Below are 14,961 nucleotides of genomic sequence, written 5' to 3' on the forward strand. Positions count from 1 at the left end.
GGGGATGAGCCACCTGCCCTGGACACACGTGGGACCTGGGGGCCCAGGGCTGTTCGACTGACATCACACCCTTGAGTGTGGGGACAGGAACCTCGGGACGCCAGGCGCTTCAGGGAAACAGGCTGTGTGGCCTCTCCTCCGCCGCACTGAGAGATCAAATGAATAAGACTTCCTGTGTTGCAAACACAGTTAAGTGAAATACTTCCTCACCGCAAGCATCAGGAGACAAGACTGTTCGTGCTGCCCCAACGAGGAGCTGACGCCGTGCCAGGCCCCCGACAAAGCTGGAGCATGCGAGGCGGGAGGTGTCAGCACACAGACAGCTGTCGCTTAAAACAAAGAAAACCACATCTTGGGGCAACTGCAAAGCTCAGGTAACAGGGAGGAGCATCACCCAGGCCTCTGCTGGGCCAGCAGCTCCGACTGGATGCTCGGGGGGAAGAGAGCCGAGGGGCTGGCGGAGGGGAGGACGGCACTCAGACTGCGGGAAACAAGCCCAGGCGTGAAGACGTGGGAGACGCCCAAGAGAAGGAGCTCAAAGGCTGTCTCTACGTTTTGAGTCTCAAATCAAAGAGAAATGAAAACGTATAAAAGCACTAAATAAGAATGAAATTCAGAAAAATGCTTGTCTGGAGGCACTGGTCTATTCAAAAGAGGGAACTCAGAAAACCTGCATGGACAGAGCGCAGGGGCTCCTGGAATCGAAACCACACAGCCTCACAAAGTTCACTGCATCGGATCACAAGTCAAAGTGCAGAAAAGACTATTCGCTGCCGACCTCGATGGCTGGGGATGCTGTTCCCAGGGGCAACCCTGGCCTGTGGTCTCAGGGGGGCACGTTGCACGAGGGCATCAGCACAGCCTGAGACCCACAGACCCACACGGCTCGCCCATGACAGTCACAGAACAAAGAGCAGACAGCCCACCCTGGGCCTTCCTGCCAAACCTCTTCAGGTCAGTAATAACCCTGGGAGGGGCCCGGGGAGACCTGCGTCCTGGCTTCTGAGCAGACAGCCGTTCACACAGGCAAGGGGCCTCAGCTCCGGAGCCAGCAGAGATAGCCAAGCTCAGATGGCATGTCCGCCATCTCTGGGGGTCCTCTGGGGTCTGCCCTTACCTCTGGCTAAAAAAGGAACACTTGCTAACTGCAGAAAATACAGAGTTCATGTTTAGGGTTGATTTTAAATCACCCTACGCTAAGAGCCAAAAAAATCCAAGTAAAAGTCTACATACTTCAGTCCTTCTTCCGACATGACAGTAAAGAAAGACGCGGCAGGGGAGCCCAAAGAGCTGAGGAAGGGGAGGAGTCTGCAGATTTTATGAGAATAGGAGCAGCAGCGGCCAGCGCACTCGCAGTTCTGCACGAACGACAGGCTGCAGCCTTCAGGTCCCAGCGCAGCCGTGCCTCCTTTGTGTAGGCGGTGTTGGCGCCCAGCTGAGAACAGGTGGCTCAGCCAGTGTTTCAACTGGTCTGGACATTCCGCCACCCCTACCCCACAGATGCACCCACCCCTGTGATCAGCACAGTATCTCAGGGCAGAGGATGGCTGATTTCAGGTCTAGGAGGGACCATGCGGACGTGGAGACCAGGTCCCAGGGAAGGCAAGTAACTCATCCAAAATACCCTTGTTGGCGGTGGGGGGAGGGGGTGGGTGGCATGTGCTGAAAACAACCCTGTTTGATCAAAAATTTAAAAACACACCCGTGGGACTTCCCTGGTGGTCCAGTGGTTGGGACTTCGCCTTCCAATGCAGGGGGTGCGGGTTCGATCCCTGGTGGGAGAGCTAAGATCCCACATGCCTCAGGGCCAAAACACCAAAACATAAAGCAGAAGCAATAGTGTAACAAATTCAATGAAGACTTTAAAAACGGTCCACATCAAAAAAATAAATAAAAATAAAAAAAATAAAAACAACCAGTGTATGTAACGCACACACACGTGGGCAAAGGACAAAACCTCTCCTGAAAGGCTGTCCGCCAGCCTTTCCCAGTGACCATCTCTGGGGGCTGCGACCACGGAGATTTGCAGCATCCTTGGTCTTTATTTCTTTATTTGAAGCTTCTGGATTTCCTACAGTAAATATAGGAATACGTACTTTTAAAAAACCAGCTAGAATTTTAAAAAAGAAGACAGGAAAGTGGAAGGGTACGGTGCCTTTGGGGGACGCCGGAAGGGACAACCCTCAGCAGCACTGCTGCCTGCCTGCCTTTCCCCACACAGAGACCTCGGATCTGCGGGAATCTCAGGCGACAAATCAGGGCACACGGTTTGCTTGTTTAACGAAAGAGCCCCGGTGGGGAGGAGGGCCTGAGACACGGCTGCGCATGTGGAGGCTCCCACCTTTCTCGTGAAGTAATAATGGGGCACTTGGATTCCCAGGAGCGTCTGGAAGACGGGAGGCCGGAGGAAGCTGTCCTGCAACAGGAAGCCGTGCTCTTCAGAGACGAAGAAGGACAGGACCAGCACGTTTGCCTGCAGAGGGAGACGTTCTGTCTTAGTTTGGCAATAACTTTCCTGAATCTCGCCCAATCCCATTTTCACTGCTGGGATATTTACATAAAACACAAAGAAAGTAGAGGGGCCAACACACGGGCACACAGATAACCCCCTTCCTCCTCGGGGCACACAGCAACCACACCAGGCTCCGCTCTTCTCTGACTCCCCTCCTGGAGGACGCACCTCGTCCGGCCTGGGAACCACTAGACCCATCTCGCTGACCTTGTGGTGAAGACTAACCCTTCCACCCGCGCTGGTGAGTGAAGCTCAGGAGCTCCCGTGTTTCAAGAGTAGCCCCTTCAGTTTCTTGACTTTGACATGGAGACTCTGCTCTGCTCTCAGGGAGGGACAGCAGAGAGGCCGGTGCTCGGCGGGACCCTGTCCTGCAGGACTCGGCCACAGACCTTCTGCCCAGGAGACACGGAGGCTGAGGGGCTGGTGGCTGCCCTGCTGTGTGAGTGCCTGCGTAGCCTCAGGGGCTCCAGCCTCTCACGTCCTGGAGGGAAGTCCCTTTGGCAGGGACACAAGTCACCTGAAGCTCTAGGGCCGGCCGGCCTTTGCTGACCTACTGAGGACCCTACGAAAGATCCTTCTGGGTCACAGAGAGGCGCATGCAGCCCCCGGATATCACTGGGTGTCCTGCAGGACCCAAGACTTGGAAAGTGTTGGAGTCCTGGGCCCGAGAGTCACCAGCTTTGGGGAGGGAGGCCCTGCAAAGCCGGGGGTTGGGGTGGAGACAGGGGCAAGGGGGCCAGTTGTTCGGGGGATGACTGAGGAGTCGGCCTCAGTAACTGGACCCCACAGGACGAGCTGACATCAAGGGGTAAGTTCACATTAACTGTTTTGATAAAGAGCTCTGGACCGCCGAGAAAAAATGGCACGTGACAGAGGGTGGGGCCAGCTCTCAGTGTCAACCCAGAGGGGAGAGGCGTCCCCCGGCATCCTGGGGGTGGGCGCTCGCTCTCCTGAATCCATTCCCCAGGACTTCCCTGTGGACCTGTTGGGAAGACAGAGCCTGCCACGTCCCCACCAATCTAAACACAAAGGCGACAGCGTGTGGTACCGTGGGGCCCGTGCTGGCCTCGCCCAGGGCCTTCCTGTCTGTTGACTGCAGCGGGGCGCCCGGCATTTCCTGCACGGCTTCACACACAAACAGCCTGGGCTCACTCTGATCCCAGAAGTGGCTCACGGGCACGAGATTCGTCAGCCTCTCATCCGCGAGGGCCTGGCTTCTGAAAGAGAGAGACGGACCCTCACACACGTGGTACATCAATGCCCTGAAGAAAGACCACTGTGTTTTCAGAAACACTCTCCACGCCAACAGAGACGCTGACGGGCCCTCTGTGCCCCAAGACTCAGGCTGCCCTTGTGGACACTCGAGTTGCAGCCCTTTCAGAAGCTCGAGTTCTGACCCCATGACTCCAGAACCTTAGAACCTGGAAAACAGATTAGAGACTCAAATCCACCCCGACTGACCAGGGGAGTTTGTTTCTATTTCACCTCTGGTTTCCACCACTCGTGATCTCTGAGCTCTTCCAAGTGTGAAGTAAACTTAGCAACAACCTGCCTCGAAGCCAACAAGTAACTGAACATCGTTTTCAACATTTTTTCCAACAAAATCCTCCCAAACCACAATCTTACTTCTTAGTCTCCTGTCCATTAAAGGACAACGTCTCTCTCTGATCTATCTGTCCCCTCTTGAAGTCGAGGATGGTCACTGTGTCCATTTCCACGTCGTAGAAGCAGATTCTGGAATCGGGGCTGTTGTCAGCCTGGGGAAGAGAGAGCTGGAGCTCAGGGTACCCGCCCGCTGACAGCCACACGCCTGGAAGAGATGCCCGGGTCATCCATCCGGCCCCTCCCACGAGCGGGCCTCCAGCGTTTGTAATTCGAACGTCAGCTTACGTTCATCCTGCTGAAATGGCTATGGATTTACTACTTTCTAATTTCAGAAAACTGAAGACAAATTCTCGGACTGTGCAGGTCGACTATGGCTGTCTAGCTGTTCTTAATACAGATGTGAGCGTGATGTCATCTTACCTGAGGTGGATTAACCATGGGGACAAGGAGGGACCGAGATTCTGATAAACTAATTCTCACGCAGGTGAATAAAAATGAAGTAAATGCCATAGAGAAGCTTCAGAAAAGCTGAGAAAAGGGAACCAGCTTGGTTGTTGGAGCAAAATGCCAAGAACTCACGTAGACAGTTAAACCTTTATTCCCACAGATACCGGGATGGTAAAGGGATGTGCTTAAGAAAAGAGAGACAAGAAAATGAAAAATTACCGATATCTTAGACAAAAGAAAATACTGTAAGCTTAAGAGCAATGGAAGAAATCACAAATTAAAAATCATCAATAGGTTTGACTAAATAAAAATGCAAGCTTCTAGTCATCACAATTCCCTAAGCAAAATGACAAACAACGAAGCGTCTGGGACATGTTAAGATGGGCCAGGACTCAGTCTCCACCCCAGACTCCACCCCCACCCCGTCCCGGTCTGCAAGGAGAGGGGCTCCATCCCGTCCTCCTCCTCCTGCTTCTCCCAGCCTCTCCTCCCCTGGGGAGTGCCAGTGGGGCAGGGGAGCTATCTTTCACTGCAAGCCCCCTTAACCTAGCTCAACTTTTCTTTCTTTGATTTTTTCTTTCACCAGGGCGAGCATTCCCGACCCTGGTCTGAGCGTTGAGCTCCCTCAAGCTTGCTCCGCTCTTTAGAATCAGGCCTCCGGAGACAATGGTCACTCAGCAGTCCGCGCTTCTCACCAGCGTCCACACCCAGCACCAAGGAAAAGGCCCTTCCCAGGACTGCCCAGCACCACGTCCCGATACCCTGCCTACCTCCTGTGTGGGCATCTCCTGCCTGTGCATGGACACCTGGGCAGCGTCCTGGCCACTGAAGGAATGAGTGACCCGGGACTGCCTGGTGTGCGTTGCCTGCCTGTCTCTCCCCATCAGCTCAGCTGCTTCCCCTCCCTCAGCCTCCCCAGGTCCACCCTGGGCCTCCGGCTGGTAGGACCCCCACCTCCAGCCAGACCTCCCAGCTGAGACTCAGGCTTGGGTCTAACTGCCCACAGGCCACCCTTCAAATGCCTTAACTCAACAACCAGACAGGACCCCCCTCCATCCCCCAAAGGCTCCTCACCCAGCTCCTCTCAGCCACTGTCCTTCCCTGCCCTACAGCCAAGTATGGCTGTGATGGGCCCCAAGGGATCTTCCACCTTGTGATAGCCCACGGACCACTCAGCCTGGGCTTCCCCCTCTGCCAGTGACCGGAGACCTTGGCGAAGCCATGCTTCTGCCACGGGGTCGCACTCTGACGCCTTGGCGGAGCTGTGCCCCCATCACTTGCCCACCCGGCGAGCCCACACCTGGGCTCAACCTCCACCTCCCCTGGAAGCCTCCGGAACTCTTGAGAGCTGTTCCACCTACCACTGACCTCCAGTTCTGCACCTCTCCTCTCAGCTCTCACCAGGGTTGTAAAAATTTACTCGAGTCTGCTTATCCGAGGGGAGGGGCCGATTCCCCCATTTAACCGATCAGTTTGTGTTTCCAGTGGCCAGCAAAGTGTGTGGTACATGGAGGGCAACCAGCAATCCACTCTTGAATGAACGAGTGAGAGAATGAGTGAATAAATAAGTGAGCAAATGAGTGAATGAGTGAGCGAATGAGTGAATGAGTGAATGAATGAGTGAGCAAATGAATGTGTGAGTGAATGCATGAGGAGAGCATGAACAGACACTGCCGGGTGGGAAGGTACTAGCTCCTCCAGAACAGGCGACCCAGCCACCTGCCTCCTTCACACCCACATCGTGTGTCTCTCTAAGCAAGAGGCTCCAAGGTCCTTCCACAGTCGTCACCCCTGGTGCCCAGAGAATTTAGTGGGGTGATGGAAAGAGGCAGAAAAGGGAAGAGGTGAGGGTCTCTGCAAAGCAGAAACCACTGCTGCTGACGAAACAGGGAGTGAAGGAAGGTGGGGAGGTGAAGGGTGGCCCCAGGCGAGAGGAGAGGCCAGACAGAAAGCTCCCCCACCACTTCACCCGCCAGGGGAGGAGGGAACGTCAAGGGCACGGGGTGTGGGGCACAGAAGGGCCAGCTGGAGGGGTGGGAGGAGCCGTGCGCACGAGGGGACCCACCTTGCTGAGGAGGATGCTGATCTTGCTGCCGCTGGCGTTGCACCTGAGGGAGGCCATGCCCCCCACGCCGGGGACCAGCCCTGCCAGGCTCTTGCAGCTGCAGTGCACCTTCGCCTCTCTGTGGGGAGGGACGCGGTCTCAGTGGCACCGCCGTGGGATGGCAGGCGCCCCTTCTCCTAGCGGCCTGGAACCTGGGCCCAGAGGACTGAGCTCCGCTTGGGCCCAACTGCTCTCACTTCGGTAATGTGAGACCCGGGAAATGGGCTGAGCTCAGAACATAGGATGATTTTTTATTTTCACGTTTTTTTTGTCAAGGTATAATTGACACACACGTTATCTTAGTTTCAGCTGTACAACATAACAATCTGCTATTTGGTGGGTGAGGTTTTAAAGTTCTGTTTCTGTGAACAAACACAAATATGTATTTTGTCCCTGTCTCACACAGGAGCAGCTTATTAAGGATGCTTCATCGGCCCCACAGCACAGCCGGCCGGGGTCTCTGCTGCCCATACTTCATTACAGCTGTGTGTTTTTCCACTGTGTGGACAAACTAAAATTTATTTAACTAATCTCCTGTTTAGTTGTTTCAGTTTGTTGCCATTAGAAACAACACTGGCTTGTAGAGGTATCTCATCATGATTTTTTTTTGCTTTATTCACATTTCCGTACTTTTCTCCTAGTGTCCTCTGCCTGTCCTAGGCCCCTGTCCAGGCCCCACTTGACATTTAATTGTCTCGTCTCCCTGGGCCCCTCCGGGCTGGGACAGAGTCTCCAGGCTTCAGTCCCAGTATCGGTCCCAGCATCATTTCTCCGAGGAGATCAGTTCCCTTTACTGCAGGAGGACTTAGAAACCCAGATCTGGGCACGGGATGTGCTCGTTGCTCTTGGGGTGTCATTGCCCCCAGGCCCCCACGGCTGACAGAGCCAGGCTGTGTGTATACTGACTGGTGTGTATCCTCATAGCCATGGTATCTTTATATGCATGCACCTGCATCTACGTGAAGCTGCACTCTGCTTCAGACTCACATCTCCACCTTGGATGCACCAGTACAGGGGTCACTCCAGCCTCCACCCCTGCTGATCTGGAACCTCCCACCCAGGTGAGAAGCTGGCTCGCTCAGGCCCCCATCCCATCCCTCGGCTGCTCACGTCCAGCCTGGACGGCAGTGTGGGTACTGCTCCCCGAGCCCCGTGGGAACTGACTTCGTCTGCAGAGCACATGCCGCGTGCGGCCCCTTAGCCCTTAGTCTCACGGTCCCGCTCGGTCCCAGGGTGACCCAGGCAGCACCTGGTTCCCAGGGAGGCAGTTCCACACACTCACGAATGGTGGGTTGTCCTGCCTCGTCTGCATTCCATCCTGGGATCCCCTGAACTGATTTTTTTAATTTGCAGACATTAAGGCTCACTTTGAGCTGTAAAGTTCTATGGATTTTGACAAATGCGCTGTGTCATGTGTCCATCACATAGTGATGCTGGTCCCTTCCCCTTCATGCAAAGATGAAGAATTTAAATCAAGACATAAGGCATTTCAAAAAAGTAAGTTGCACATTAATGTTGAAATGAGAACATAAGCAGTTTGCTGCCTCCTTTCCATTTTCTACCCACCACACTGCCTCCTGACTAATTTTAAAAATATAACACCTTTATTTGGACAAAAACTGTACCTTCGGGATAGATCAAAGCTTTTAAAGTGAGCCAAGTCTGTCCCTACAACCAGGAAATTTCCACAGATGTCAAAGAAGCATGGGTTCCCCTCTGTCTCGGAAAACGGCAGGAGTTGTTTCACAGTCCCCTGAAGAAAAAAGGAGGGAACAGGGAATTCAGGGAGGCTTTATTCACAGGGCCCTGCCCTCTGCTGGAGTCTCACCCCACACGGGGAGGGGAGGATGAGGCCCTGCCCTCGGGGGATCCCTGATGCTTACTTTCAGAGGGGGAGACAGGTAGCAGCCAGGTCAACAAGCAAGTACACACGTAACTCAACCTGAGCAAGTGTAGACAGGTGACGGACAGGATGCTAAAACAAAACTATCAAGGTGGCAAGACATTGAATTCCACCTGCTTGGGTTGGTCCAGGAGGTGCTGCCTGCAAGGTCTCATGTTAAAGCCCCAATGAAACTGACTGTGTGGCTAGTGTCCTCTAAGTGGTCACCTCCAGGGAAGCCGTGAGCGGAAGGGATGGTGGTCGCGGCACGGATACATCCATCTGTGAAAACTCACTGAGCTGCACACACAACATGCTCGCTTTCCTGTGTGTACATCATACGTCAGTAAATGCCTGAGAAATGGGTCTTGTCTGGGGGGCAAACCTGAACTGAGACTGGGGAGAAGGAGCCACCTATTGGAGAGCTGAGCCCGGCTTTCCAGGACAAGGAGGAGCCAGCACAGCAGGAAGGAATGTGGTGGCCAAGGGGTGGCCCCCGAGGTGGGCAGTGAGCAGAGGCCAAGTGGGTAATCAGTGCAGGCCAAGGTGGAGAGTCAGATTTTGTTCTACGTGAAGTTGGAAGACTCTGGAGGGTTTTGAGCCACAAGTGATTTCAAATCACTTATGTTTTAAAGTGTCACTCTTACTTTAATAGCATTTTGGAAAGAGTGACCACAGTCAGGCCTGCACAGAGCTTAGGCTTTCGTGTGTCTTGTGCATGGACTGACCCTTGTCCTTGGAGCTGAGAGAGGCTCCTGGCTCAATTCAAGCAGTGCCCAGTGAGTGTCTGTCTGGCATGGCGCTGGGCTGGGAGCAGGGCACCCCAACAGTGAGCGGGAGGCAGGTGGAGGCCTGGTTCCAGTGCAGGGGGAGCGGGGAGCCGGCTGGACGACCGGGGACGGGGTGGGGGGTTCCCAACAGGACTTAGTAGACTCCTAGTGCCAGGCACAGAGCCTTGGGGAGCAGGCCAGGAAGCTGCACAACCTGTCCAGGAAACTCAGGGTGAGGGATAAACAGCATGGGGGTGAGTTCCAAGCTGAGGAATCTGATCTTCATGTTGATGCACCCAGCAGGGAGGTTAGTGTATGTTTGTGCAACAAGCAAACAACAGTCACAGGCGACGGCTCACTGGTGAGGACAGAGCGAGGGTCTCAGCCTCCTCTGCTCGACCTCTCCTCTGCCGCTCCTGACACACTGTACGCAGTGCAAACCTGACCTCCTCTCCTTCCACATTGCCTCAATGATATGTCCCAATTCCCATCCCCTGCTTCAGAGCGCGGCCCGGGGCTCCTGCCTCCAGAGCAGTGTTTCCAGCTGGCTCTGGTGTAAGCATATAGGCTGGGGGGAAGGTTCCTGGAGAAAAGACAACCAGGACTGGTTTTCTTGACATAAGAGGACCCATTTTAGCCCAAGCCATTTTGTGATCTAAGCCTGGCCACAGTGCTGGTCCTAGAACAGGCCTCAGTAATTCATGATCTTAGGGAGGGAATGCAGAAACAAGGGAGGAGCAGCCTTGGGGCAGGTCCTGGTTCCTCAAGGGATATACATAATAATACACCTTTGAGTTCTGCAGGAAATAAGGCTCCTACCCACTGACTTCAATCAACAGAGCTTGGACTCTGTTGACCTTTGCCCCAATTCTACCCTGAATTCTCCTCTGCTGAAACTCCTTTGTGAATATGCTTGTACCCTTAGCTTAAAACTTCCCCAATTTTGCTGTTCAGGGAGACACTGTTTTGGGAAAGATCCCCCGTGTTCTCCTTACTGGCTGCAAGTAATAATAAATCCTTCCTTCTCCCGATCTTAGCTTGCTTGTGTCTATTGGCTGACACCCACCGAGAGGCGAACCTGGTTTTCAGGTAACACTGGGACATCTCTGAAGGGTGTCCGAGGCACCTCACACTTGCACCCTTCCCCCGCAGCCCTGCTCTGCTTCTGTACTTTCCACCTTAAGGCTCCACAATTAGCACAGACCCGCAAACTAGACAACTAGAATGTCCACAGTTCCTCCCTCCTATGCCAGTTGCTCACCACGCCCCTAACTGCCGACTCTGGCCTGGCTCCCTGCCCACTGCCCTGCTCCAAGCCCCCGGACCTCTCACCTGTGGCCTCTCCTACCCGCCTTCACTGCTCACCAGCTGCCCTAGTCCTTCCCACACAGAAGTGATCTTCTAGGAAGAAAACACAAAACCAAGAAAAAAACAAGCCAAAACGCACCGTGTCACTCGGGCTCCACACCTCCTGCCTTCCAACTTCCACCTGGTCCCCCGAGGCTTTGCCTCCACGGGTGTCTGTCAGACACTAGCCCCCGCTCAGCTTCCCACCTCTCCTCGCAGTGCCCCGCAGGAAGCACAGGAACCAGCGGGGCTCTGCGCTCCCGCCTGGAGGAAGCTTCTGCAAGAACCATGAGGTACATAACGGCTGTCCCATCACCACACAAACCAGCAACAACTGCAGTTTGTGTGTCATGGATGCACGGGCAGGGAGAAAGGTCTGGAGACACACTCCACCTTTCCGACGAGAGGAGAGGTGCTAATGGATTCCTTTCACAGGCTGGCATTACTTTACTAATCACAATGGTCACATATTCCTTAAGCTAAAAATCAACAAAAAAGTCTAAACTCTAGACTGTCTGCAGTCAGACGCTCCTAAGTTCCCTCCATGATTTCCAGCTGATTTTTTGCCCCTTTCCCAGTATGCCTTTCACCACTTCCCAGCAGGCCTATCATTCTTTCCCAGTATGCCTTTCACCCCTTTCCCAGCATGTCTTTTGCCCCTTCCCAGCAGGCCTTTGCTTCTTTCCCAGTATGCATTTCACCCCTTCCTACAGGCCTATCATTCTTTCCCAGTATACCTTTCACCTCTTTCCCAGCATGCCTTTTGCTCCTTCCCATCAGGCCTATCATTCTTTCCCAGTATGCCTTGCCCCCTTTTCCAGCAGGCCTATCCTTCTTTCCCAGCATGCCTTTCGCCCTTTCCCAGCAGGTCTTTCATTCTCTTCCATTATGCCTTATTGCCCCTTTCCCATTATGCCTTTTGCCCCTTTCCCAGTATGCCTTTCGCCCCTTTCCCAGTATGCCTCTTGCCCCTTTCCAGCATGCTTTTCGCTCCTTCCCATCAGACCTATCATTCTTTCCCAGCATGCCATTCCCCCATTTTCCAGCAGGCCTATCCTTCTTTCCCAGTATGCCTTTCGCCCCTTCCCTGCAGACCTTTCCTTCTTTCCTTGCATGCCTCTACTCTCCAGCTCCGCAGGTCACCCCTCTGATAACCCAGCTGCTCCCTCATCTTTTGTTAGGAGGGCCCCTCCCTGCCTTGGCTTTATGTCCACAGCTGATGCTCCTACACAACTATCAGCAGTATGCAAGGCCCATCCCTCCTTCCCTCCAGCCTCTCTGCCTCCCTTTTGACCTGAAGCAGGGCAGGTATCTCACCAGGCCCCAGCTCCCTCCACCTGCACTTTGCCCCAGGAGGCGAGTGGGGCTTCGGGCGCTTCCTTGACTTGTCAGGTCTCTATTCCAATGCCACCCCCTGCAATACTTCCCACCCACCTCCACACTTCAGTGTGCTCCTTTACTGTCTGACCCTCCTGCTAGAAAGTAGAACTGCATGGAAGCTCTTTCAGGAATTGCTGAATGCAAGAGTGGAAGTGCAGGCTGTGAGGTACAAGGACACGGACATGGCAGCCCTGGGAAATCAAATGCTGGACCCTAGGAAAGAACTCAGAGCTGGACAAAGCAGTCATACTGAGAGCTAAAACCAGTACCGTAACAAATGTCCTCAACCATGATGCAGAACACTGTTGCATGTACTGGGCTGAATGGTAGCCCCTGAAAGATACATCCACTTGGATGTATCTTGGAAAAAGGGTCTTTGCAGATATAATTAAGGATCTCAAAAGGAGACAACTCTGGATTAGGGTGGACCCTAAATCCAAGGGTAAGTGTTCTTCTAAGATACAGGGAGAAGGCCATGTAAAGATGGAAGCAAAGACTGGAGTGATCTGTTTACAGGCTGAGGAATGCAAGGAATGCCAGCAACACCAAAAGCTGGAAGGGGCATGGGACAAATTCGCCCTCAGAGCCTCAGAAGGAGCCAACCTTGCCCACACCTAGATTTAGGACTTCTGGCCTCCCGAACTGCAAGGAAAATAAATTTCTATTGTTTTAAGCCACTAAGTTTGTGGTCATTGGTTATGGCAGGCTCAGGAAACTAATACACCATGTCAGCCCTGGGGGTCCAGCAAGTGTGCACGAGATGTGGGCAGGGTTTCCTTACTGCACACCACCCGGAGGGAACAGAATGGTGTGTTAAAGGCCTGTCATCCTGGAGGCACACATTGCTCCCATCCTGGCCTCACCCTCAGACACGTGCAGGGAAAGGTCTGCCTAAAGATATGTCCTGAACTGATGACCCCTCAGCCCTCAAGATGCGCATTAAACACAGCAAAATTTCCTCCCATTTCACACCCCCATGCACTCAAGGTCCAGCCATGTAGTCCTTTTCACTGCAAAAGGCCACTGCCTCACTTCCTGACTTCTGAAGTCACAAGAGCTGTCGATGGAGCGGCTATCCGACAATCCATTTTTACAACCAAGCACCTAGTTGGGGCAATCTGATGTGGCTGAGTGTAGTCATTAAGAAAGCTCTGGCTTGATTTAGAGATGGCATTTTAAACTCTGCTCTAATTGTCTTTAACGTCACAGGCCACTCACTCTAGAGCGGCAGTTTACCTGCCAGGTTCGAACTTGGACTCGGTTTGGCTCCACTGTATAAACGTTTTCTTCGTGCATGGCTAACACTGGAGACTCACACAGGAAGGTACCTAAAATTAAAGATAAAGGTCAGGACAGCAGCAGCTAGTCTTGTCATAGCTCCTTAGAGTTTAAGAAGCATTCTCACACTAAAACTAGAACTTTTTGTAGGGCAACTATTGATGAGAAAGACTGAAACCTAGCAGAAAAGATCTTCTACAACTAAGGATATAAAGAAGGAACCATGGTGAGACGGGTAGAAGGGGTGGAGCTGCGGTATAGTCAAGAAGTGTCCTCATGTGTGTTCCCTAATTTTCCTTGGCCCCCACAATAGCCTTGTGAAAGGTGTGTTTTCTTTATCTTGCAGATGAGGAAAGTGAGGCTCTGAGACACAAGGACCTGCCAGGGCCACAGCTGCCAGTGACAGCCAGGTGTGGGGACTCAGTGCTGGGCACCCTGCCCTCACCAGTCACTGGTGGTCTCTCCTCTTTTCTCCCATCTAGCAGTGGTGCTTCCAGTAGCACAGCATCTATGACAGCATGATTGTTCAAGCCTCTGCTTATCTTATGTGGAACTCTGGAGACCACAAGCTCTAGTCTCTGGCTCTAGACAGGTTCTTATCTAGTTAAGAAGATGATGACACACACAAAACAAAATATCTCAGCACCTGTTGTGCTATCCTCTTGGGAGGATAAGTTCACCCTTGCCCCTCAAGGGGTCTATGGTAGAAGAGAGGCGAAGACGTGAATTATCAGCACGATACAGGGCAGGGTGGGAAAAGTGTTCTAAGGGAACTTTAGGTGACGAAGTGTTAGAGGAGGAAAAAAAAGTGAGGGAATAATATGAGGGAGAGAGGTGATAACCTGTGGAAAAACATCCCCAGGGAGGTGTGAGGTATTCAAACAAGCACGTGGGGGCATCACCCTGGGAACAGTGCAATGACGAGTCCCCCTGTGAGGTGGGAGGGCCTAGGTCAGGATGGGTGAAGGTAAGAACTGTGCAGAAGGAGATCTTGCCGAGGAGCACGGCCTGATGGTCACTGTGCTTGGTGGGAAGATGTCCCCAAAGAGATCAGGTCCTAATCCCTGAAACCCATGAATATTAGCTTATATGGCCAAAGATGTTAAGGTCTTGACATGGGGAGATTATCTTGGATTATGCAGATGGGTCCCAAATGAAATCACAAGTGTCTCTATAAGAGGGAGGGAGATTTTTAGACAGGAACAATGTGACAGTGGAGGCAGAGACTGGAATGATGCGACCCCAAGCCAAGGATTGCTGGCAGCCACCAAAAGCTGTAGGAAGCAAGGAGCAGAGTCTTCCCTAGAGCCTCTGGGGCTCTGCCAACACCTTGATTTTGGCCAGTGAAACTAATTTTGGACATCTGGCCTCAAGAACTGTGAGAGAATAACTCCTAAACAGCCACTCGTTTTGTGGTCCTTGTTACAGCAGCCCTGTAACTCATACAGACATGTGCTAAAGAGCAGAAGATAAAGTGAAACAAAGAGTCGGAGCGATGGATGGGACGGGTGGAACGGCTCTGAAGATCCACCCTGAAATTTTCAGACAGAGGTTGGCCTTGGTCGAGACCCCACGGGCTCACTGCTGTGCGTGCTCTAGGAAGTTCAGAAGTCAGGTGTGTAGCACTCCTTTCCCC

At 53.0% G+C, this 14,961-nt stretch overlaps 1 protein-coding gene across 9 annotated transcripts in view; it reads right to left on the reverse strand.

Annotated features, from left to right (window-relative positions):
- Positions 1-14,961, reverse strand: part of IFT140 (intraflagellar transport 140) — a 70,416-nt gene that overhangs the window by 33,964 nt on the left and 21,491 nt on the right. For all 9 annotated transcript variants that reach the window (XM_036824420.1, XM_036824419.1, XM_036824412.1 and 6 more), the window contains 6 exons: positions 13,284-13,375; positions 8,294-8,421; positions 6,630-6,747; positions 4,139-4,269; positions 3,561-3,729; positions 2,342-2,473 (listed from right to left, as the gene is read on the reverse strand). In XM_036824420.1, the coding sequence (XP_036680315.1) occupies positions 2,342-2,473; positions 3,561-3,729; positions 4,139-4,269; positions 6,630-6,747; positions 8,294-8,421; positions 13,284-13,375 (770 nt within the window). The remainder of the gene's footprint in view (positions 1-2,341; positions 2,474-3,560; positions 3,730-4,138; positions 4,270-6,629; positions 6,748-8,293; positions 8,422-13,283; positions 13,376-14,961) is intronic.

The sequence above is a fragment of the Balaenoptera musculus genome, chromosome 15 (assembly GCF_009873245.2).
Source record: "Balaenoptera musculus isolate JJ_BM4_2016_0621 chromosome 15, mBalMus1.pri.v3, whole genome shotgun sequence".
NCBI classification, from domain to species: domain Eukaryota; kingdom Metazoa; phylum Chordata; class Mammalia; order Artiodactyla; family Balaenopteridae; genus Balaenoptera; species Balaenoptera musculus.